Genomic DNA, 23,563 nt, shown 5'->3' on the forward strand with positions numbered 1-23,563 from the left:
GGCTGTGATATGAGAGCCGTGATTCGAAGAGTGAGGTGTGTATTGCGGGAGCTGAGAAGGCAGCAGACGTTGAGGTGGGAAAAGCCGCCATGCCAACCTGAGCTTAGCAAACCTTGGCCCATCCCGTTCGAGCTCACACCCGCCATTTTCGCTTGCCCCTCAATATCTCATCCCATCTTCTCTCCACCTCGTTAACTTTGTTCACTTCTGGACTGCCGCTGCCATCTGGATGACTTCGTTGACAATGGCACAAAGTCTTTAGAGACAAGGGCAACTTCTAATCTTGAAGCTTAGAAGATTAGCAATACTCTAACACTAATCCATTCCCAAAATGCCGCAGGATCTCGTGCTTCAAGACCATGCAAGCCACATTCACATTGAATTTTATTTGCATTTCCGTTTCCACTCAACTCCCCAATCTTGATCGCCACCTAAATGGCTAAGAATAGCTTACCTCTCCCCAAAACATGAACTCGCCCCGAACAGACTGAGATCCAGCCTTGAGGCTCTGTTCGCATGTGACGGGCCTGCCACTAAACCGACGCGGTCACCTTCGTGGTCTGATTCTTCGGCGCTTAGCATGAGTGTCTCTCTCTTCATCGCCCGCCCAGCCCAAATCACATGCAACCGGAATGGACCATCACCCCGACTGTGCCATCATTCACTCAGATCTCTTCGAATAAATGATACTCTATCATGGAACCGACTGCCATATTTGCAGCATTGAACTCTGCTGTCAAGTTCGCCGAACTACTTGTGCGAGTCGTTGAAGTTAGAACCGAGAACGACGTCTTTGTTCGGACGATCCAAATCGTTCGCAATGATTTAAACGAGGTTGAGAGGCTCCTCGGTATAGAGTCAGTCCAGAAAAAGCTTACAGCAGTACCTGGAAAGTTCGAATGGATTGGAGGTGCTATCATCAGCACCAAATCAGCACTGAGTGATATTGCGAAATGGGTCGAGCGTGCGCGCGTAGACCAGCAGGCTACAGGAACCGTGAGACTCGACACTAGGATTCGATGGGTCTTCAACGACCACGAGAAGTTGATCAATCGACAAACAGAGCTTTCGACATGCCATCAACAACTATCAAACGTGCTGAACTTTCTGAATCCTTTGGAAGAGATTCCAACCAGTTCGGCGCCTCCTACGTACCGCGATATCACTTATTTTGATGATATTGTCTCCCCCAATCAGAAGAGAAGGAGCTTGATGAAAGGGGCCCAGACAACAACGACAGTCCGAGACGCAAAAATTGAGGGTATGAGCACCCATGCTTAAGCAAACGATCTGTAGATCTAACACAAGCTGAAAAGGCCTTTTGCGATCTACGCACCCAGCGGAGGATTCAGATCTCCGCGTTAATCTCACCCTTATGGAGAGTTCCAGTGGTTCGCCAGCCCCTCTGCTGAGCAGAACAGATCCTCTCCAGCAGATCGAAGTCCAGAAATCAGCCGTACGAACAATACTGGACCTTCCTAAGTTTGCTTCAACACCATCCGAGACCATATCTCCCGCTGCCAGCCCTCCGCCGGCGTATACATTGATATCACAAACAAGTTGGACAGGAGAAAGTCGTCGAACAGAAGATGGGGGCTCTGAATACTTAGCTCCTAGCACGAAAAGGACTCCATCAGAACATGTTCTCGCCGACACACCATTGCTTCAACCCCACAACGCCAAAGTAAACTCGATGAACAATACGCAGCCGTCATCACAGCCTGTTGAGAAGCCGTCACTATACGCGGTGACTCAGGAAAAGCCCCAGCGATTGATAGCTGAACTAGCTGGGGACACTCCCTCCTTGAGTGGAACTAATGCTCAAGGTCCGGTAAATCCATACGAGCTCTATGCTAGCCCTCCACCCGGGACCGGCCAGAGTACGCTTTCCCCGTTTGGACCGCCTTGTCGCCATGTCCATGCTATATCTGAAATGCTTGGGGACTTATCGTTTCCTGTTGAGTTATCAACCAATGATCCAGGACGGCCTCCAGGATATCCTCGGCCTGGGGCAGGAAGAGCCATATACGAATTACCTGCACAAGTTCTTAGTCGCCGGCCAGTTCGTAATCAATCACTTGGCGATTCTCTCATGGCAGCTCACAAATTGCCATCTCCGCATGATACAGGCAATACAAAACACATTGCTCGTCAAGAATTGCCTGATTCACGACGGACTTTGTCGTCAGAATCCATCGAAGCACAACAACAGCGAATTGAAATGCCTTCGCCGCTCTCTGTAACACATCAGTCAAAATATCTGCGATACCCTTCTCCAGACTCGGGGTCTTTCCTGTCCTCACCAGCACTAAACCCAACATCTACTGCTCCATTCCCTCTTTCGTCACCTTCACCTGGGACCTCTACTCTTTCCAGTGTTGATATAGGATCAGTCTCGCTAATGGGCAGACCTACTGCACGCATTATCTCACCAAATAAGCCTGAGACGGCATCAGCTGCAAGGATGCGGAGTCAAAGAGCTATTATGGACATGCTTGGGAGCATTGACCAAACTTGATCACGCTTGTTGTTATGGAGAGGTTTTGATGAGGTAGCATCCATTCGGCTATTATACTAGTATCATTCCATCAATCCATAATTCCATGCAATCCCCACCAAACGCAGAGAAAGAATTAGCGATCATGACGATGCATCGAGACGTTAATGTAGACCACAACGCCTGTCGGGTACTCTGTCCACGTGTCACCCTTCTCAGTTGCCGGGTGTTGAAGTATTAATACCGAGTATCTATTCTGTCGTTTCCTTTATCTACTCCGATCAAGTTTTGATGTATTTTCCGGCTATAAGACTCTCGATTTTTGCTTCTGCATTGTTGGGTGTGCTTCTATCGTTTGATTTCTATATTTCGGTCAAGCTTTGATATGTCTTTTCTGACTATAAGACTCGGTCTTCGCCTTCTGATTTGTTGGGTGTGCTTCTAGTGACAATCCAATGGATGCTTTCCGTCTTAACATCCACGCATCAAATGAGGGGAAGCACCCGATTGTAAAAATCTCGTAACGTTGGTAGATGCGCAACATTCGGAACGCCGATCTTGAGGGCGAGGTATACAGGCTTTTTTCAACCAGAACCAGGCGTCACCACACTGAATACTTGGGCAAAGCCCTGCAAACATCTTCTTCTAGGGTCTTGTATTACTAAGGGACTACGTACATGGCCATACCTTTAGGATAGTGCGCTTTTAGAGCCGTGAATGAATCTAGAGAGCTGCTTTCTTCCTACTTCTAGATGCTGCGATGCGTGCTTTTGCGGGGAACTCAATAAGAGTGCGTCGTTGCTCCACATTAGTCACAACATATAAACTAGCTTCGGTTAAATCGGTCCTCAATTCTCCAAGTGTATAATTCTGACGGCCTCACAATGAGGTTGTGGAAGGTTGGAAGGAGGATATCTCGAGCTGGCTTTACGTGCCTACCATTTCTGACACGTCATCGGTCCGAGGCAACACATCCTTCATCCTTCAAGAGCTTCGCAACTTCGCCGAAACAAAACCCCTCATTTTCGCATGGAACATCCTATTTGAGAAGCTGCTATGAACTCAACTGCCACCACTTGCATGTCAGGCAGGAGCCACACTTCTAGCATAGATGACGTTCTTTGTTGAACTTCCTAGTTTCTTCTCCTTGAGTAACTTTATTTCGAAGACCGATTCCAATCCACGGGCCACTATGGGTGGTTCCAAGCTTGTCTCCAATAGCTCTAAGGCACTCTCGGTCCCGACTATTACTCTTCGCTGTCCTGTCGTGGGCAACATCACTTGCCGCTGACAATTCGACCTGCTTCGCCAATGCCAGGAGCCTTCATCGATCCGATCCTCCGTACGAAAATTACTTTTACTCCGATTGCCACTTAATCACCCATGTTGTTGTCACCAGTCCCCTTCGTTCGAGCAACTTGAGTGCCATCGGGCCCCGGCTGCTCATTGCCTGGCCTGCCGGGAACAGCAGCATCGTATTCTTCTTTCAGCCCAAGAGTGGGGAAAACGGTGCCCTTGGAATACAATTAGAGAACTCAACCATTACTGGGGAGATGCTCGATCCCATATACGATTTGAGTGAAACGCCACCTGGAAATCCCAAAGTCGGAGTATTCGGCCTTATCAGCTTCAACTCGTCCGCCATCCTCACAATCCCATACTGGGGAGAATTCGGACCATTAGAGAATTCACTGAAGGGCCAAGCATCATCTATTCCTCTGTCCAAGAGGCTATCTAGTTCTTGGGGTTTTCCGATGGAGGTGCGACACTGAAGAGGACATGGTTGGACAATATTACTACCACCTTCCTCAGTTTCTCCCCGATCAATGGATCTGACTCTGTTACGATCAGCCGAGGCGTAAACACTACTCTATCCTTTGGCACTGAGTCATGCCAATTCAACGCATCGTTCGAGTATCCCAAACTGGAGCAGCTCAATCCTCAGGAAGTGCTCAACAATGTATCCACGGATCTAATCGAGTAGAATCCGGACCGGACTATGTCTCTGTCCTTTCTCTCGTACAAACATAAGCTTCTGGCTAGAACATGGCGGTTCTTGACCTACTTCGGGCGGGATAATATGATCTCTCTGCTTCTCTTCTAATCCGTCCTTAGCGAAGGCGAAGACGGGGCTATTGTGGCAGTAATTGCTGCTGCACTAGAACTCATTAACAAGAGCGACGGGAGCGTGTGTCATGAAGAGAATGTTGGAGATTACGCTACGTTTCTGAATCTCCAAAACAATATCACTTCGACGGCACCTCAGTGTGACTACAAAATGGTGGATACCCATTACTTCCTTCCGATTGTAATGAAGAACTACTTTGTGGTTATGGAAACCGGGCAGGATCGAAGTTTGGCATTCTTAAAGAAGACTGCGTCCTTCCTTACTAATAGAATCGGTCTCGCATATGCCGAGCTTACGCAATTCACTGCCCATAAAGTCATGAACACGTCTGCGCCATTTGCTTCTGAAGGAGACCAAAAAAAAGACAACCTAATACATCTCAAAGAAAGGCAAGTAGTTGGACAATGGCGCGATTTGGAAATTGGTATTGGTGGTGGGAGAATTCTGTATGACGTGAACACTGCACTAGTTCCTGCAGCACTTCGATCAATTGCGGTGCTCAGCCGCGCCGGCTTCTTCCCTAACCATCCAGAGTGGAGCCAGAGTGCAGATCGGTTTGCTGACGTTTGGGAAGACGAGACACTGAACTTTTTTGAAGTTTCTATCCCACAATCCACACCCGCATCACTCGTGGAGCCGTATTCCAATGAGATCTCCTCATACTCGGGGCCCTCGCGCACGGAAGACATCACTAGCGGTGTCAAATTCTATGGATTGGCGCTAGATGGGAACAATAACCAGTCCATCGTGCGCGTTCTAAATACACACGCCTGCTTCCGGTACTTCCTTCTCAATACCACGAACCAGACACAGCTAAGCTCCTTCCTCAATCAAACTTCGGAGCATATTCTTCAACCGTTTGCAATCGGTCTTTCTAGCTCAGTGGGGCTTTTTGTAGCAAATCCAGCGTGCGGTGGTGGTCTAATTTATGCGAAGAACTTTACGAATGCAAATTATCATGGAACTATAGTTTGAAGCTGGCAATTGGCAATGATGGCTGCTGGACTTCTGCAACGATGAAATCCTCTACAGAAAATTCCTGTCAGCGAAAAGCCACCTATGGGATCTAGTCGACAATAATAGCGCTTAATTAAGCAGCGAAGTGTGGAGCTGGGCCTATAAAGACGGCTTTCAAGTCGAGCCACTAGGTACATTTACTCCAACGGAAAGTGACATTAGGCAGCTTTGGTGTTTGACATTTCTCGCCTTGCATCGTGAAAATCCCAAGGTCTGAAAATATAAAATAAAAGTACAACCAACTATTCTAAAGTACAATGGATTATATCAATCAAATTCTAACGCTTATCGTCAGCATGTACTATCGCCTGACCAAGATCACCATAGCTTTCTCCACTACTATCATACCAGTCCTCCCAGGATCCCGCGTTATGACTCTACCAGTCACCAGATACCACCTTTTCCTCGAGTTGTTCTTCTTCTCCTTATTGTTCTTCACGTCCAGTATTAACTTTACCCGTTTATCTTGCTCACTTAAACCCCGTCCGTCAAAGGTAGATGCGTCTTTGAATATCGCGGCCATCTTTCTCAATTGCATCTGTCCACGTTTGTGTGATAAAAATTGAGGCGGGACTCTCATGCCAAATGCTGTTGACCCTGTGCCAACTTTCCAGCACTCAAGATGCTCGCCGTCTCCCTTTGGCTTTGCGGCTTGGGCATTAATTTTACTCATCAGTCGTTTCATGGAACTGGAACGCCGCAAAGGCGCAGTCGGGAATTTGCTGTTGGGATCGTAGTACTCCCCGGGAGGTGTTCGGGATCGTGACGGCTTCCCAGCTGTCGTTGATGCATTCGCGATGTTGCTCCATGCGTAATCCTGGAGCATATTATCACGCTTCTTATTCGGTCCAAATCCAGAGCTCACCCTTGTGACAGGTTTCGGCCGTCGTGGTCCCGGATTTTGCGGCTTTTTCTTACTATTACCCGCTTTCCTCCTCCTATACTGGCGCAAACATTTTCGTAGTCTACTAATGACAAGGCTCAGAACAAGCGTTCTGCCTACGTTCGATCCAGACCTTGCTCGAGTCGTCGGGTTCGTCGGCATGTTGGCTTGAAACATCTCCAACGCAGCGAACTTCTTCATCATAATCTCCATCATACTCTCCAACTTCCACAACACACTCAACCCCTCCTTACTCAGAAACAAATCCAACATGCTCGTTGCCATCACCAAATCCGCCTTACAATCCGCAATCTCCTTCTTGCCTTCGGTACTCCAGCGAAACCTATCCCATGCTCGAACATGCTGTTTCCTAAACCCTTGGTACTTCTTCATCAACCGCTGCATGCGCTCTAGAGCTTTGTCGCAATGCGTAATGTGAATTTTCAAGCTGAATTTCCGTGTTTTCGCGATATCGTTGGACTGGTGTAGAAATGAGTTGCCATTTTTGACTAGATCGGATTTTACGCCCTCGAGGACGAGAGCCATGCAGTGGACATGGTCTGATGCGAGACGGATTTCTTCAGGTGCAGCCTGGCATGCCGTGTAGAGGTCGTAGGCTTTTTTGAGAAGCGAAACCAGGGAGACAGCGCCGCCGATTACGTCGCCCATCTTGATGGTTGATATTTTGCAGAGCTTGCGCGGGTTAAGGAAGAGGAAGCAAAGGGTATGACAATCACTTTATCAAAACATCTTGGTTGCCTGCCGCCCATAACGATACCAGGATTCCAAGGCTATTGCGCACACGGCGTCCCTCCACAGCCTTCAAACCACGCCCACCGGCCCCATCCCGTTCACCGCATGACGGGGTTAAAGGTTCTTTGCTTACACAACATTTTGGCTGGTGAGTGTGCGGTAAGACAAAGTGTGGCGCAAGGCACATCAGACAACGAACTTGTTCGCATTCATATCATCCCTACCCAACACTAGGTCATGGGGGCTGTGCTCGAGTGGTGAGTGCAATCTTGCGATGCAGCTGATGATGCACGAGATGTGGTGTTTGGGTGCTGAAGCTGGTGGTGAGGGGCTGTGCTATGCTGATTCCCCCCACTGCCCCGCTAGTTTGATGGCTGATGACGCACATCATTCATCTTGACTGGTGTCGATAAGTTTTGACTTATCCAATATGAAGATAAGGTATTTGTCCTATATAATTTCTTCTTATACTTCACTAACGCTACACAGCCCAAGGAGTCTTCTGGAAATGCCTTTTCCGGCAAAGTGCTTCGAGTCAGAGAGAACGATTCTAGGGACGATGATCTCCACAACGATAGGAAATCCTACGCCCAGAATCGATACCAAACCCTCGGAAGAGTGCCGTAACCCAAGTCTGCGTCTTTCATTCCCCGCAAATGGAACGGAGAGTATAAGGTTGAAATACATGTATTCCTTCGGTGCCGCTCAGGCTTGAAACGAAACACTTTAGTTAAACGTCTATAGTATTCAAAGTCCTTTCTTCAATTTTCATACTCTTCTTAACCCAACTTTTGAGAATATCCTTTTACAATCTTCCCATCTTCCGATATGTCAAATACCACCCACACCACTGCTCCTATTCCCCTCAAATACCAAGAAGTACCCCCTACAACTGCCGACCTCGACTATGCAGATCTCATTACCCTCGACCTATCTCTTTTCAACACACTCAAAGGGAAACACCAGCTCGCAACCCAACTCAAAACCGCCATCAGCACGCTCGGCTTCTTCTACGTTACAAACTTCGGACTCCCCCCCACAAAAATCGATGAGCAATTTGGAATCGCGCAATCTCTATTCAACATGCCCGCAGATGAGAAAATGAAATTCCGCGTCGATGCAAAGAAGCAAGGGTTCTTCGGGTACAAACCGGCCGGCTCACGTCCCGCTAAATTCGGACTTCGAGATAATCTAGAACTGTTTGATGATCCGAAATATTCTGATCCCTATAAGGCCACCGAACGTCCGGCAGCACTGGAGAATAAGAGAAAGGAGTGTGAGGAATTTGGACGACATATGCATTTTCACGTCCTATACCGTCTCCTTTATCTGTGTGGAATTATTATGGAACTCCCAACCCCATCAGCACTCTGGGACTTGCGTAATTATGATGAAGAAAGCCAGTGCCACTTACGGTATATGTTGTATCACCCTCGAACGCCTGCCGAGCTGGAAATCATGGAGAAGAACAAGCTAGAGGAGAATGTATACGGCCATACCGATTTCGGGTCGCTTACTTTGTTGATGCGGCAACCGGTTGCGGGACTACAGGTTAGGGTTGAGGACGCAAATGGAGAGAAGAAGTGGAAGTGGGTGAGGCCGGTAGAGAACAGCTTAACGGTGAATGTCGCCGACACGTTGAGTTTTCTAACGGGCGGGTACCTCAAATCTACTGTCCATCGTGTCGTGCTCCCTCCTTCGGACCAACGCCATGTTCCCCGCTATGGGGTTATCTATTTCTCGGGTCCGAATGACAATACGCTTCTCCGGCCTATCGAGAGTCCAGTGCTGAAGAGAATCTTGGGCGAAAAACCAAGGGAGGGGGAGAATGTAGGGTTGCAAGGGAGGGACTTGCCTCCGGATACGACGACGGCTGGGGAATGGGTTCGAGTCAGGTTCGGCAGTATCGATAAAAATTATCAGACGAATAAAGATAATGCGGTAGAGATTGGAAATCGGAGTGTGAAGGCTTATGCTTAAGATGAGGGGAAGAGGGGATTAGACAGTGGTTATGAACCCCGTTTGGAATCACCATAGCTTATTCTTCGGACTAAGCGGCAAACCCATATATTTATACCTGTTAGAGCCGTCTGGAGGTAATTAGTATGTCCTCCGATACTCATTTCAACCATGACGTCAAGGTCAAGTCACCTTATCATGTAGTGCGCTCTTGGACAGTGTACTCGATGTTATGGATATCAAAACCTAGATATGGACACCCCCGGCATGAATGCTCACAGATCTGCGATACACACTAACGAAACGGTGTAACCAACGTAGTCCCAGCTCTAGAGCTAAATTTCCACCTTAGAACAGACTGGAAAATTGCAGAGATCCTGTCCATGATAAGACTGAAGCAGTCTCTAAAAAAAAAAGAATAAGATGACCTAATGGCCAACAAGAGCGCGGAGAAAACATAATGGCAATAGTGGGCATGGGGCGATTCGACTCAGTTTTCCATTCACGGGTCAGCTAGCATTCGCAAGCCAAGGGGCATAAAAACACCCCTATCCTCCTGAGGATTCTACATAAACACAACATGAGCTTAAAGGTAGTCCTAGCCTATCTTGGTTAATAAAGGTTGAGATGGTTGTTTAACGTATCTCTCTGGACCAAAAAAAAACCCGATGACCCGACGAATGGCTGAAGCCGAAAGACCTAGGACCAAGATACTCTGCGGCGCTGGCATATGGTTTCCAAAGATCGGGGGTGCAAGGCGCTCTCTGGGCCAGCCTAAGGCTTTTGGTCGAAGCAGTAGCTTGACGAGTTAGGTCGCTAGCTGGACTAGAATCGTTTTCTCTAGAGGAAGGGCACATAAACACTTAATCCCGCCGAGGTTAAGACGTCTCTCCTTGCACACGCGAAAAGCCAACTCTCCGTCATTCTCGAATGCGCTCTAAGATAACAATGTTGGAAAAGGTCACGATATGTTCCTCTGCTCCTTCCATTGGGAATTCAAACTTTCCTTCAACTACTATATGGTCAGAGCAAGAGAGCACTAAAGTAGCGGCACTATGGACCTATAGAATCTACTTCTTTTCTCTTAGAATAAGAAAGCAACCTGACTGTTTCATTCCCGAAAGAAAATTCTCAGTTCTTTTGACAACTAAAAATTCCACTGACAAGGCCGCATACCACTTCTGAGCGCTGCTGGATATATCAATACTCACGGACAGCATTGATGACCACTTCTCCACACTCAACCGATTGAAAGCAAAGATATAGTAATTTCAACTTCCGGCAGGACTAAACAGTATACCGGAGCTCCTCACACCCTTTCCTTTCTCTCCGGACCGGGGAATAAAAATAATCTCTGCCTCTAATGAGATAAATACAGTGAACTGATTGGCAAATGAATCGTGGGGTATTCACTTCAGATTCGCCATTGAGGATGTATTCTCACAATAGCCCTTCACTCGTCTCAAGGAAAGACATCAGCCTGCACGCAAGCTGAATTATGAAGCGTACTTACCTCATGCCGCCCGGCTGAGAGATCCTAGAGCCAAAACTTCAAGCTAAGGATATTGAACCGGATCTTTTGACTGCGAGGCTGTTTGGTAATGCGGTTTAGTACTATAGCAGTCACGGCCTGTCGGATATTTATATGATGGCTAATACCTACAGGTATCTGGCCTACGACAACGTTGACCTTTTTGCTCAGACATATTTCAACGTATTGGACTATTTGGATAGGAAGTAGAATATGAAGTGAAAGAGAAAATGGAAGATTTACGTGTATCAAGTTATCTCACTCTTGCAAATACTACCCAGAGGAAACGAGAAGGCAGAGTCGCCTTCCAAGGCGCAGAAATTGCGTTCAACTAGCACTTTCGTACATCTTGCGTCAAGCTATCACAGATTTGTTTTCTGAAGAGGCAAGTGCACGGCTCTACAACTAAAAGGAAATTCCGACTTCGTATGATCCGGGTTTGGTTGAGTACATCCGACATAATGTGACAAGCAATAGGAGCCATGGTATTCAGACAGACACCAATCCCCTTAATACAACATATCATATGTGCCAGAGGGTTCGATGGAACTACTACACAATAGCCACGGGATGCTGTCCGCAGCAGGCTAGCGTTTTCATTTGGTACATAAACAGGGATGCCTGTATATGTGCACCTAATTGATAGAAACAAGGGATGTTCCCTTCTAAGAGGATGCAGATTCCGGATACAGTTAGAATACTTGCCAGTGTCTTGATGAGAATGTTGATATGCAGCATAATCTCGCTTATGGTGGCAATCTAAGTCCACTGCATTCATCTTTTTCTGATCGATGAGGCTCCCTCAATACAATATTAAAGTGCAATTCACCTCTTCTTTGTCTTACCCCCAACCCTAATATCCTTCAGACTCTTCGCTTCCTTCCCCTCCTTAGCATTCTCCTCTGGTTTCTTCACCTCATCCATACCTCTTGTAATCAACCTCGGCAAAAACTTCCCAACCCTCTGCTGATAAACCTTATACTCCGGATACTTTCTCGTCGAGATCCACTCCGTAAACCAGGTGCTTGCCTGGAAAAGCAAAAGATACCCCATAGCGCCCGCAAACGTCCAATTCATATACGTAAACGTCTCGCAACAACACCACTGATACAAGCACACCCACACGGCCTGCTCGGCCGCAAAATTCGGGTGTCGAGACCACGCAAAGAGGCCGGTTGTGTTGAAACCTCGGTCGAGCTGCTCGCGGGTGAATTTTTGGTCTTTGGGGAGTTTAGCGGTGGCACGGTATTTAGTGCGTGCAAGGTAGAAGGTCCATTGTTGCTGGTCAGCGAAGAATTCGACGAGCACGAGGAAGAACATTAGGCGGGAGAAGAGATTGTCGTAGGTGGACATGGTGTCCGGGGTGAGGCGGGAGGTGAGGAGGAGGATGTAGGTTGGGGATGTGATGGCGAATAGCAGGAGCTAGATTACGCAACGCATCGTTAGACAATCTTCTGTTCTGTTATGCGAGTGGGTGGATTAAGATGGGACTTACGCATTGTCCTAGAGAAATGAATCCAATGTTAAAGATGAACATCCAAGTAGGCCCGGCGTAGTTCTTAACGTACTCCCATCTATAATCTTCCGAGCCAACGGAATACCCGCCTTTGCGCCAGTAATTGAACGTCAACCTTGCTCCCCACAGTATTGAAACTGCCATAACGTGATCTAGCCTCTGCGAACGGAGCCCCACAAGGTGTGCCCACAATGCATAGTGGCAATTATACACCACGGGGATGATGCTCCATAACCTATCTACCTGCGAGTAGTTCCTGTTGGCCTCGGAAACGATCAACACAACTCCAGCTAGAAACAGTGAGAATGCGAGCGCCGTTATCAGCGGATTTGTCGACGTATACAGCTCTCTCAGTGCACCGAGGTCGTTGATGCGGTCGAAAATTTGCTGGGGCAGTGCGTAGAGCTGCGGGAGGAATGGCGAGACAGTTTTCGTGAAATCGGCGCACTCGGGCAGGGTCTTGAGAACGGGGACCGCTAGCTCCAGATCGGGAACGTGCATTCTGGATGTTGGTGGGTTTCTGAGGCTGTCGTGGGTTTCCCGGGACCTCCCTAAATACGATGCGTAAATAGTGGCGGCTGGGTCAGGGTGAACGACGGTGGCGGTCGTCATGACTTCATTGGTTACGCCGGCGATCGGTCGCTTAATTCATCGTCGACATTACATAATTTAGCATCGTACGCGCCTGCCTCGACCTAAACGCGTCTTCACATGATTGCCACTCTTGATTGACTTCGTAACCTCTCTCCATGGATTGTATTGTAGACCAATTGTAATGGGGCGAATTTTATGTGTAGCAGAGAAACCCTCGATAGCAAAGGCGGTAGCTAATCATCTCAGCGGCGGTGCCCGAGCCGTAAGTCTCTTCCCTTCTAAACAAAATGTAGAAGAGTAGGATATCTGGCTGATAATAACAGCAGAGCGACGTCCGTGGCATTACATGGCTAAAGAATTATAAATTCGATTACACATTTCAGCGCTGGGGACAAAGTAGTGTCACATTCACATCTGTGGCAGGGCATATTCAGCAGTCGGATTTCCATGAACGGTACCGGAAATGGATGTCCTGCAACCCTGTGGAATTGTTTGAGGCTCCGGTAGTTACCTTTGTTGCAGATGTGAGCTATTCATCTCATTGATCGACTATTTGGAGTATCTAGCTGACACAAAACAGGACAAAAAGGTCATTGCGAAGAACATCGAGTCAGAGGCACGATATGCTCAAGTCCTCTTCATCTGGACCGATTGTGACCGCGAGGGGGAGCACATTGGGACAGAAATACGCGACATTGCTTTAAAGGCCAACCCGCGGATGCAAGTATTCAGAGCACGATTCAGCAATATCGAGAGAGCGTTTGTACCCTGCATTGTCTCTAATCAGACATGGTCTAAATTTGTTGCAGACACATTATCAATGCTGCAGGGAATCCTATTCAGCTGGACGACCGGCAAGCCAATGCCGTCTCTGCCCGAATCGAGCTTGACCTACGCCTGGGTGCGGCCTTCACTCGGATGCAGACTCTAGCGCTTCAGAATATGATCCCACAGCAAAATCCAGATCAAAAGAAGGTCATCAGCTACGGTTCCTGCCAATTTCCCACACTCGGCTTCGTGGTCGATCGATATCTTCGTGTACGTAATTTCGTACCTGAGCCGTTCTGGTACATCAGAGTCGATCATAAGAAGGACAACATTGATGTCAAATTCTCATGGGCTAGAGGCCATCTATTTGACAGAATGGCAGTAACGATCATCTTCGAGAAATGTCTGATTGCAAAGACAGCGAAGGTGATCAAGATGTTGAAGAAGCCAACGAAGAAATGGAAACCCCTACCTCTGACGACTGTGGAGCTGCAGAAAATGGGAAGTCGCTTCCTCAGGATGACTAGTCAAGATGTCATGAATATCGCCGAGAAATTATACACCAAAGGCTTCATCAGCTACCCACGCACTGAGACCGATCAATTTGATCGCGGAATGGATTTAAGAAGGCTTGTCGAAAGGCAGCAACAGGACAATAACTGGGGCCCTTTTGCCCAAAGGCTCATGAACGGTGGCTTCAATCAGCCTCGCAGTGGGCGAAATGACGACAAAGCACATCCACCAATTCACCCAGTCAACTATGTCGCCCCGAATGCTCTGAGCGAGAACGAGAAAAGAGTATACGAATTCGTCGTCCGCCGCTTTCTCGCTTGTTGCTCCGAGGATGCCGTGGGCGAGTCAACTGACGTGGAAATCGACTACGGAGACGAAGTATTTCGAACACATGGCCTGATCGTCTTGGAACGGAACTATTTAGAAGTCTATCCTTATGATCGATGGGAGAGCAGCCAACAATTGCCCCAATATACTGTTGGCGAAACTTTCGAGCCGACTGAAGCGACAATGGTAGATGGCAACACTGCTCCTCCCAGCTACTTAACCGAACCCGAGCTCATCGCGCTCATGGACGCGAATGGCATCGGCACGGATGCTACGATGGCAGAGCACATTGCAAAGATAAAAGAGCGGGAATACGTGGTCGCTAGGCCAAAGGGAGGTGGTGCAGTTGTCAGAAATGCAAGAGGCAGAGGAGGCAGAGGAGGCAGAGGAGGCAGAGGAGGTCGCGGAAGAGGCAACCGAGGTGGTGCAGCAGCTCAGAATGGTGGGGGTGGTACTGGTGGAGTCCAAGAATTTATTCCGACCACACTTGGTGTTGCTCTCATTGAGGGTTATGACAACGTGGGTTTCGACACAAGTCTTAGCAAGCCCTTTCTACGCAAAGAGGTAAGTTCATTAGTGGCGGCTTGATATGGCGACATAAACTTATATTCGGCAGATGGAGGTCCAAATGAAAGCAATTTGCGAGGGCCGAAGTACGCGGAACGACGTGGTGCACCAGAATTTGGAGCAGTACAGAGCCGTGTTTCAACGCACAACAGCGCAGATCAATGTACTCAAAGCCGTATGTTCCGCGGAGGCGAAATTCTATTGAAGCGACTGCTAATATCGCACACGTATCTAGGCCATCAGAAAATACGTCGTTGAAGCGAATCACGGCTGAGGCATTTTACACGAGGCGCGCAGTTAGCGATATGGATGGTAATTGCTTAGACGGCTGCGGGAGATGTCCTGCAGTTATGCACCACGTGTTTTTGCGGGGTTTTGTCGTTTGTTGCTTTTGCTCTCTCGGCATGCGAATCGACAGGAGCAGCAGGCACAGTCGCATCATCAGGTCAGCGGCTTTTCCTCACTCGGTACCTGTCAGCGCTACAGGTACCTTTCTGTCTCACGCGGGTTGTAGATAGTCGCGGAGCGATTTCGGAGAGAGGAAGACCACCGCGCGAGCGACAAGGCCAATCGTGTTGAGGCTGTGAAGGGGTGGTGATATGGTTGGAGCACCTGATATGGAGCTTCGGAAGGGAACGGAGACGAGGCTGGCTCACGACGGCATCAATGACCGCGAGACAGTGTGAAGGCAAGTTGGGACGAGCTGGCAACAGACTGATGAGGACAATGGTGACGATGACGCCCTCGGACAGGCGCCCCTAGCGAGATAGAGACAGGGCAGAACGACCGTGATTATGGCATAATGGGACTATTGAGCGGCAATCTGATGTGATAGACTGAACGAGTGTTGCTCGTTCCGGCACGCTGTGGCTTGCAATCTTGGTCATCTGCCAGCCGCAGCCAATCAGCGCGCGATGCCGCTCGGCCGCAGCTTGCCTCACGGCGTCCGTCCCTTGGGTCGGCGGAGGTGGTCACTACCAAGCTTATCGTCAGTCAGTCAGTCATATATATACACACGCACGAAGAACCCGCACTCAACACCACGAAACAGTCATCGCACCGATACAGCCAACTTGTAACCACGCATACTTGCCTAGCACCTATCGCATACTCGACGTCGCGCGCCCAACAGCCTCTCATCCAACTCCAGCTCCTGGTCGCTGATCCCCATCGCCGATCGCCTCGTTCCGACACGGTCAAGCTACTTCGCTGCAGCTTGCCCTCGACACCAGCTCCTGCGCGCCTGCCTTTCGCTCGTCTTCCAGACTCTTCCCGAGACAGCTGCGACTGTCTCCTCTTCCAAGTCTCCCGCGCTCCTGCCATCGGTCAGACAGCGCCCCTTCCTGCTTCACTTCCGTCAGCTGCTCGCTCCTTCCAACGCTCCCCCGAACCACCCGGCAACATGGCTTCTCCAGCCAGCAAGCCCGTTTCTAACCTCGCCGCTGCCTTCGCGGGCCAGTCCCCCTCTGCCAACATACCCATACCACGTGAGGGCGGACATGTCTCCGCCCCTGACCGCCCTAACATGCTCCTGACCCCCCCGAATTCGATATCCCCGACCCTTCCACCCCACAAACACCGGCCTGGTATAGCAACAACGGTCGCTTCTCCTCCGCCTGTGCTGCTGGATTCTGACATCGACCTCCAGGATGCCGTCGAGCATGCCGCGGCGCAGGACCAACCCTCTGCGCTCTCCAGGGAGGCACTTGCCGCAGTGGAATCCTCCGGCCAGATCACTCCTGCTATGCTCGCGAAATACCATTTGCCTGGCATTCTCTCGAATGAAACCCCCCAAGCCATTCGCTTCGTGCTCCAAGCACTAAACGAGGAAGTGCCGGGGTTCTCTCGCATCCAGCCTGCGAAGGCGCGGAGGCTGGTCGTCGCCGCCCTGGAAAATCGCGCTGGAGGGGGTGTAAACGGCGAAATAGAATTTGAGAAGGTGGGGTGGGGCAAGTGGAAGTGTCGTCGGAAGGGACAACCGTCCCGAAACGTGCACGCTGTTCCAATAGGAGCGCATGGCCCCCCCCGTTCCGGCCCTTCTCCGCCTGCCAGCATGGACAGCGCTGGCGGGCTCCAGGTCCCCCGGAACACCTCACGGGACCATCGAGATATGTACTCTACCAGCTGGGGAGCAGATTCGGCCATGAGCTCTCGCGATGAAGACATGGCCGAGGGAATGTCTCTGGACGGCTCTGAATCTGACTCATCTGATATGGATCTGGAAGACGACCTTGACGATGACACGGATATGGAAGATATGTCCAACTTTAGGCCCGATGAACTCAGCCTCGACCACGGTAGCTATACCGAAATTCGCGACTACAACTACCTCTCCCGAACATCGGGGGCGCGGTTCCGCTCTGCTTCAGCGCAGGCAGCTGGCATCCCAATCGGGGCCGGCAAGAGCGACCAAGGCAAGATTATACGCGTTAATCAGAGCCTTGGTGGCTTTCCCTTCTCTTACGCATCCCATGTTAACATGGGCAACTTTCCTGCATCTTCTGGAGTTATGGGAACTGAGGACCAGGAGTCTAAAGAGCACGAGGCAGCTGCAGCCTTGCTCTCAATCATGGACTCCTCAGGCTCCGTGTAGATATATACCATTTGGATCGGCGTTATTCTTTGTCGGTTGTTGTTTAGCTGGACTGGGATGTGAGCCGATATCATTAACAATATTCGGATATGAATAGCTCTGGATCACCTGGGCTAGGATGGGTTGGTTTTATTGGTTTTTGTCATTGTCATACCCCCCCCCCACAACGACTGGGAAGATCCGTCAAGTGCTGATGCGATCCATTCATGGGCTAACTCTGGGTCTTTCTATTGTCATTATTTTATATCAGTGAGTTCTTTTCTTTTCAGCATTATGCATGGAATGGAAGGGTTTCCCTCGCACTCAAGCATCAGACATGCTCATGGTTTTACCCCGGTTCACGTCACTGGTTGGGGTAATATATGTGGGGAGTGAGAGGTGCTTTTTGACAGGCAGGGCCCTACTTTCCTTTCCCAATTTCTAAACGATCTGGATATTGTATATACATTTTAGTGGAAGACACACCCCGCTCTACTCTCAACTAGTGGGTTGAAGCGCTGCAGGACGGCGGCGTGGGAGAGGAGACTTTAATCAATCAATGTTGATACGCTTAGGGCAGGTACCGTCGCAGGCCTACCTTGCCTTAGGCGTGTTTACTTCTTCTTGTTCTTCTTCCTCTTCTTCTTCTTCTCTAGCTGTGGATATAAACATCTTTCTCTTACCAGGAGCTGATCGGTGTGGGGTTGGAGGATTTTTCCGGCCGAGGTCATGCTGAGGTGCCCTTTCCAGTCAGTGAACTAAGAAAGGAACCTTTGTCTCTCAATAGATTCTTGCCCTCATTACATCAACCCAGCTTCGGGGCCCTTACCACAGTCCCAGCATTATGGTCTGTAGAAAGGCCTCCTGTACGCCACGTCTGTCTGACACGCATCTTTTGCAGACCTACGTCGAGCTTTCCCCACACTTTCCTGCCCAATCATCACCAGCGGCCGATGCAAGAGCAGGCGCCCTTCGCGAGCTCCAACGTCACGAGCTTCCGCACGTCCAGCTCGTCCAATCGGTCTAGAGTCGGATGGCCCCTTCGGTGGCAGGACATACGTATGTGCGAGAATGGCATCAAGAAGAGAGTGAAGGTTTTTGAGAATGCTTCGAGGAAGCTTCGATCTCAGACTTCATGCTCGCTTTGCGAGAGCATCGAACGACCACTTATTTGGACTTGGTGCTCACCCCAGAGCCAAGAGCTATCAACATCATTCCACTGATACACATCAAGCCAATCCCATCCAATACCTCCCGATACTTCACGCACATCCACCAGCCCAACGCTCTGCAGAAGTCATTCGATCTCAAACAAACAGACAGTGCCTTCCATCTGCGGCGTCCCCATCTCCTCCAGCCCAACACTCCCATCCGTCCTTAAAACCTTAACTAATACCATGACCAACAGGCATGCACACACTGCCTGACACACAGCTCTCCAATCCCAAGCCTAACTCCCAACTCCCGACTCCCATGTCCCTCCCAAACTTCATTTTTCTCGCCTCTTTCATTGCCCAGAATTCCGCACAATGCACTCACCCATCACATCACGCTCTCCTCTAGCTACCATCTATGCCGAATGCGGCAAGCCGCAACACCCATCTTACCGAGAAGCAGATTCAATCCCCACGAAACTTGCGCAAACAGGGTATAACGCATGCTTAGCTCTCCTCTAAGCCATTGATCTCGAAGTCAGCCATGGATGTTGCCCACCATGAGCATGCCTGTGCTCGCGTCTCCGAGCTTAAGATAGGCTGGTGCCGACCTGGATAGTCCCAAGCGCAGGCGTCGAGCGCGGGTATCGGCATACAAGGTGCCGAAAACGGGGTCTCTTGCTGTTATCGGGTGTGTCCGCTGCCTTGTTGGGTCACTTCTTACATTGGGAGGCTTGCTGGAGGAGAGATAAAGACCCCGCTTTGCCCCTCTTCGTTCACACCTCACCGAAGCAAAGTAACGAGCAACCAATACCAATACCAACACAGCTAAATACAAAACCCAAAACCAACACCAATCCTTCTTTTGAAAATGCCTGGCTGCGGAACTGAGGGCTGCACTTGCGCCGACTGCGGATGCGCTCAGGGTGCCTGCAACTGCGGAAAATAAGTCAGTCAGTCTATTCCTTTCCCTCCCCCCTGTTCCCCTCTCACCTCATCCCACTAAACCAGACTCGAAGATAACATCGTCTCTCGCTCTCGAACACGCCTTTCCTTGCCCCTACATTATACTTCGATTCGATAGCCTGTCCTTCATATGAAACACGTTTGAACTCAACCGAAAAGACGAAAAAAATTGCCAATACTTGCTTCATTCGACAACGCTCCTTTCATGGTAATATGACAATTAACGGATGGGATAAGGTGGTGGGAGTATTCAGGCGGGTGGATAGTTGAAATATAAACCTTGAACACGTACATATAGACTCACCTTCTTGCTCTCTGTATCGCTTCTGCTGGAATTCTATGCGGTGCACTTTGCTGTGCTGATGCAGTGGATAATAGATTGTGAGTTTAACTGTCTCCGATGAGGGGTGTGCGGAAAATACTGTAGCTGTTGATCTTCCCCTGCAAGGCCATGCTCTTCCCTTCATCCGCCATCATTCCTCAGCCTTTCCTTTGTATCCATGGGTCGGGCTGGATCAAGTCTCTCGTTTTGGGGAAAGTAGCTTTTGAGTTCCGTATATCATAGCACGTCTTACTCTAGCAGAACTGGACTAGACTAGAAGGCGGGTACCCATATTCTATCCATATCCATTTCAGACATAATACACGCCCCATCCATCAGCCCCCAGGGATCTTGTTATCGGATGCCTCCTTCGAGAACTCTGTCTAGGGCATAACATCTCATCTCAACTTCCTCACGCTCACGCTCACGCTCACAATCAACCATCCCTACCCAACAGCCCCCTTCATCCGCATATCCCCTAAATCAATGACCTCTTCGTCAACCCCAACCCTTTCATCTCTTACCCTCCCAACTATACCACCCCCACTATTCCCCCTCACTCCGCCCACACTCCCTATTCTTTCCTTCCCCCCTACACCCCCGCCATCATCCTCATCCCCAAACAAAAACCCTTTCCCGCTCCCTCTAACACTTCTCCTCTTCTCATCTGACGGAAACGCAGTGTGCGCGGATGCAGATGCGAATGTCGAGGATACAGAGTCGTCTTGACCTAGCATCCACGAGAACGAAGATTGAGATAGGGGCGGTCGGGTGCGGGGGGAGAGTGACAGGGCGGACGATGGCTTATGGTGGGAAATGGGGGACGTTGTGCCAGGTGGGGCGCTGGAAGTTCGTTCTGGGACTGAGGGAGATCTTAGGCTCTCCGGTTCCACCGTTGATATTGAGTTATTCGTCTTACTTTCTTCAGTGTTTTCATCCGCTGGTAACGGAATCGTCGCATCCTCCAAATAAACCTGCACGAACTGCACCTTGGCAATTGCCAAACTCAGCTTCTCGACAGCGTCTTTACTTTCTTCCTCGCGCTCACTCCGCTCTTTATGGTGGTCCCATAGCTCTTTAACCGCACTCTCTAACATCTTCGCGAGCCCTTTGTTGCGTCTTTCTAGCTCTTCGATTTTCCTAATCATATTCCCAGATTGCGTTCTTTCTAGCCCGGGCTTACTTGTCGCTGCCCCAGTCCCGCTCGGCATCGATGTGCCTATCTTCCCTGGTTTCCTATACTCCCTTCCCCCCGATCTCACGAGCGATGGTTGGCCCGGTGGCGTCAACGTCCCGGATTGCAATGCTTCTACATTCTTCTTCACCTCCCCGACAGCATCCCGGATCGCTTTGCCAACACCCCATTGCGAACCCCGGTCTAGCACGCCTTTCACAGAGTTCTGGAGCAGGGATTCGAGCGTTGAGGTTGTGGCTGTGGATGGCTGTTGCAGTGGTGGGATGAGGGATCTTGGTGACCCGATTGATTGACGTGTTCGACTTGATGCATATGAGGGTGAGGGACTTGGGATACGAATACCAGGTATGGGCCTATCCTTTGTTTCGACGACCTGTGGTTTCACGCCTCCATACCGTGATATTATCTCCGCACCACCGTCCGGTGTAAGATGGTCTCGGAGGTATAACGCGTCTTTTATAAACATGTGGGCTGGGGCTTCGGGTTCAGGGTAGCGAAGAAGAAGTGAGAATGCTTCATTGGTGTCGGAGGAAAGAAGCGTCCAGCGGATTCGGAGGAGCATGGCGATGCAGATGTGGTCGACAAGTTCGAGGGTGGAGTCGATGGCGAAGAGGGAATCCCATACTTGGAGGGTGGAGGGGAGCGGGAATTCGCGGGAGAAGAGGAGGCGGATCCAGCGACTGGAGTGAAGTACTGTTAGCTATTGTATAAATTGGCCTGGGGTATGGGGACTAGGGGAGGAAAAGAAGGGAACAGAAGAGGGGTGAGGAGCTCACAGGAGAAATATCTGCGGCACAATCTCCAGCTTAACTAGATGTGCCGCAAGCCCTGGATCAGCTTTCGGTAAATACCGTTCAAATATCCTCGAACTCCTCGCCAGCATTAACGTCTCCTTACTCGTAGCTTCCTTTTCCGCTGGCGCATAAAACCCCTTAGCTGTTCGCATGACCCTTTCAAACAGCGTAAAAGCATCATGTTCGATATACTCCCCATCCAGCATATCGACCAGCGGCGCGTGTGTCTGCTCCACCCTCTCACTATCAACCTCCACCGCATCCCGCTCCACAACCCAGAGTATTGGCGCGAGCAACTCGTGGATGCCTTGTCGATATCCAATCTCTTTATTCAACTTGCACCAGACAAATAGGATGTCGAGCATCATGTTTTGGGTGGCTGGTTGGCGGAAATACACGCTATCGGGCATACAGCGTTCGATGTCTTGGAAGATTTCGGCGCGCAAGGTTTCGTCGGCTCGGAGGGCGTTCCAGGGGGACTTTAGATGGACTTAGTAAATGTCAACACAGATACATAGCCATAACTATAAGCGTGACCATAATCTTTCGTAGCAGACTGACCCCTCACCTATCCTCCTCCTCGCGGGACACACACTCGGACATATGTATGTAAAATAGAGAGGGGGAGGAGGGGGAAAGTACCTCATCATTCTCACTTAGTGGATCCACACTCGAATCAAACTCATCCGGATGCTGTATCGCCCGTAAATAATACCCCCTCAGATCCCCATACTCCTTCCTTGACTCCCCTAACCGTTGTGTCCATATCGCCCGATCAAGCGTTTTGAAAAGGAGAAACATCTGTTGTATACTACGTTAACCCAAATCCCTCATGTCCCCTCCCCAGGCTTATCCCCATAGAAAAAGGGCGGTAAGGATTGTATGGAATTGTATTGGTTCTTACCTTCCAACATACACTCCTCAATCCATTAGTAATATTCGGATCCCCATGGCTCGAAACCGAAATCTTCAGCTCCGTGAGCGAGTGGAAGTCATCGAGCTGTCGCCAGTACTTCCTATTTCAACCGACGTCAGTGCAGCGATCCAACTTAATCAAACTCAATCTGCAACTCTGTAGAAGAGGGATGGCTAGCATACTCAACCTCCGCAATCGTTCGCATGGTGGCCCAAGAAGAGTGGGTTCGGGAGTCAAGATGATATATGAGGAGAAGTGATAGGTTGAAGTACCCTGATGGCGCGTCGTGGACTCAGGGGTACTCAATTGTATGTATGTATGCACCGCACGGTACAAAGATACGCAGATGAATGTGGGGCGAAGCTAAGCTCGACCTGCAGGCAGAGCCGAGGAAAGTCACGTGAAGGGCTTGCAGAAGACAGGACGGGATATCCTTGTACACACGAAAGGAGTTGTCAGTGTCACATAATCATCGAAGAAAAAAGCAACCTCTACAGAAGCTTGTTAATGCCCAATCACCTCCAATATCACAAATCGAAGCGAACAAACTTCAGACGTCATGGTGGATTGAAACTACCATCCAATTTCCCA

At 49.7% G+C, this 23,563-nt stretch overlaps 10 protein-coding genes across 10 annotated transcripts; 6 read left to right on the top strand and 4 right to left on the bottom strand.

The window, feature by feature from the left end:
• Window positions 1-696: 696 nt before the first annotated feature.
• Window positions 697-2,518, top strand: BDR25DRAFT_309270 (uncharacterized protein; the record flags this gene model as incomplete). Its single annotated transcript, XM_033691068.1, has 2 exons — window positions 697-1,261; window positions 1,317-2,518. 2 exons carry the CDS (start codon window positions 697-699, stop codon window positions 2,516-2,518), a joined length of 1,767 nt encoding a protein of 588 aa, XP_033553772.1.
• An 863-nt stretch (window positions 2,519-3,381) lies between these two features.
• BDR25DRAFT_370740 (uncharacterized protein) lies at window positions 3,382-5,859 on the top strand (the record flags this gene model as incomplete). Its single annotated transcript, XM_033697165.1, has 5 exons — window positions 3,382-3,455; window positions 3,726-4,217; window positions 4,274-4,477; window positions 4,613-5,594; window positions 5,767-5,859. The coding sequence occupies 5 exons, from the start codon at window positions 3,382-3,384 to the stop codon at window positions 5,857-5,859; spliced, it is 1,845 nt and encodes a 614-aa protein (XP_033553773.1).
• Window positions 5,860-5,920: 61 nt separating this feature from the next.
• On the bottom strand, window positions 5,921-7,925 carry BDR25DRAFT_348848 (uncharacterized protein; the record flags this gene model as incomplete). The annotated part of the gene is made up of 7 exons (XM_033694479.1): window positions 5,921-5,995; window positions 6,031-7,218; window positions 7,263-7,316; window positions 7,343-7,423; window positions 7,471-7,614; window positions 7,665-7,806; window positions 7,867-7,925. The coding sequence occupies 7 exons, from the start codon at window positions 7,923-7,925 to the stop codon at window positions 5,921-5,923; spliced, it is 1,743 nt and encodes a 580-aa protein (XP_033553774.1).
• A 77-nt stretch (window positions 7,926-8,002) lies between these two features.
• Window positions 8,003-9,777, top strand: BDR25DRAFT_390638 (Clavaminate synthase-like protein; the record flags this gene model as incomplete). Its single annotated transcript, XM_033698105.1, has 6 exons — window positions 8,003-9,240; window positions 9,281-9,357; window positions 9,383-9,419; window positions 9,457-9,545; window positions 9,590-9,637; window positions 9,681-9,777. Exons 1-6 carry the CDS (start codon window positions 8,107-8,109, stop codon window positions 9,775-9,777), a joined length of 1,482 nt encoding a protein of 493 aa, XP_033553775.1. The 5' UTR covers window positions 8,003-8,106.
• Window positions 9,778-11,357: 1,580 nt separating this feature from the next.
• Window positions 11,358-12,873, bottom strand: BDR25DRAFT_300055 (DUF1295-domain-containing protein). The gene is made up of 2 exons (XM_033689287.1): window positions 12,264-12,873; window positions 11,358-12,190 (listed from the first exon to the last, which is right to left on the bottom strand). The coding sequence occupies exons 1-2, from the start codon at window positions 12,783-12,785 to the stop codon at window positions 11,594-11,596; spliced, it is 1,119 nt and encodes a 372-aa protein (XP_033553776.1). The 5' UTR covers window positions 12,786-12,873; the 3' UTR covers window positions 11,358-11,593.
• Window positions 12,874-13,059: 186 nt separating this feature from the next.
• On the top strand, window positions 13,060-15,775 carry BDR25DRAFT_251387 (prokaryotic type I DNA topoisomerase; the record flags this gene model as incomplete). Its single annotated transcript, XM_033686122.1, has 6 exons — window positions 13,060-13,140; window positions 13,205-13,402; window positions 13,459-13,637; window positions 13,688-15,050; window positions 15,103-15,228; window positions 15,289-15,775. 6 exons carry the CDS (start codon window positions 13,060-13,062, stop codon window positions 15,325-15,327), a joined length of 1,986 nt encoding a protein of 661 aa, XP_033553777.1. The 3' UTR covers window positions 15,328-15,775.
• Window positions 15,776-16,455: 680 nt separating this feature from the next.
• BDR25DRAFT_196051 (uncharacterized protein) lies at window positions 16,456-17,448 on the top strand (the record flags this gene model as incomplete). Its single annotated transcript, XM_033684339.1, has 1 exon — window positions 16,456-17,448. A coding segment is annotated over one exon (993 nt), but the record flags the coding sequence as incomplete, so codon positions are not given.
• Window positions 17,449-19,052: 1,604 nt separating this feature from the next.
• Window positions 19,053-20,409, bottom strand: BDR25DRAFT_390641 (uncharacterized protein). Its single transcript, XM_033698106.1, has 2 exons — window positions 19,773-20,409; window positions 19,053-19,744 (listed from the first exon to the last, which is right to left on the bottom strand). Exons 1-2 carry the CDS (start codon window positions 19,931-19,933, stop codon window positions 19,318-19,320), a joined length of 588 nt encoding a protein of 195 aa, XP_033553779.1. The 5' UTR covers window positions 19,934-20,409; the 3' UTR covers window positions 19,053-19,317.
• Window positions 19,959-20,310, top strand: BDR25DRAFT_348853 (uncharacterized protein; the record flags this gene model as incomplete). The annotated part of the gene is made up of 3 exons (XM_033694480.1): window positions 19,959-20,003; window positions 20,044-20,112; window positions 20,173-20,310. The coding sequence occupies 3 exons, from the start codon at window positions 19,959-19,961 to the stop codon at window positions 20,308-20,310; spliced, it is 252 nt and encodes an 83-aa protein (XP_033553780.1).
• A 104-nt stretch (window positions 20,410-20,513) lies between the features above and the next one.
• BDR25DRAFT_276542 (RabGAP/TBC) lies at window positions 20,514-23,284 on the bottom strand (the record flags this gene model as incomplete). Its single annotated transcript, XM_033687556.1, has 5 exons — window positions 23,155-23,284; window positions 22,961-23,072; window positions 22,699-22,857; window positions 22,039-22,535; window positions 20,514-21,942 (listed from the first exon to the last, which is right to left on the bottom strand). The coding sequence occupies exons 1-5, from the start codon at window positions 23,175-23,177 to the stop codon at window positions 20,514-20,516; spliced, it is 2,220 nt and encodes a 739-aa protein (XP_033553781.1). The 5' UTR covers window positions 23,178-23,284.
• Window positions 23,285-23,563: the final 279 nt, after the last annotated feature.

Source organism: Lindgomyces ingoldianus (assembly GCF_010093535.1).
Source record: "Lindgomyces ingoldianus strain ATCC 200398 unplaced genomic scaffold BDR25scaffold_2, whole genome shotgun sequence".
NCBI classification, from domain to species: domain Eukaryota; kingdom Fungi; phylum Ascomycota; class Dothideomycetes; order Pleosporales; family Lindgomycetaceae; genus Lindgomyces; species Lindgomyces ingoldianus.

What these genes read in the sequence shown, in the direction of transcription:
- BDR25DRAFT_390641 (XM_033698106.1), bottom strand. Translation starts at nt 19,933, where the DNA reads ATGAAGCAAGTATTGGCAATTTTTTTCGTCTTTTCGGTTGAGTTCAAA. An exon ending in GTCTGGTTTAGTGGGATGAG is followed by an intron (nt 19,745 to 19,772) that starts GTGAGAGGGGAA and finishes GGGGAGGGAAAG; the next exon opens with GAATAGACTGACTGACTTAT.
- BDR25DRAFT_300055 (XM_033689287.1), bottom strand. Translation starts at nt 12,785, where the DNA reads ATGCACGTTCCCGATCTGGAGCTAGCGGTCCCCGTTCTCAAGACCCTG. An exon ending in TCATTTCTCTAGGACAATGC is followed by an intron (nt 12,191 to 12,263) that starts GTAAGTCCCATC and finishes TGCGTAATCTAG; the next exon opens with CTCCTGCTATTCGCCATCAC.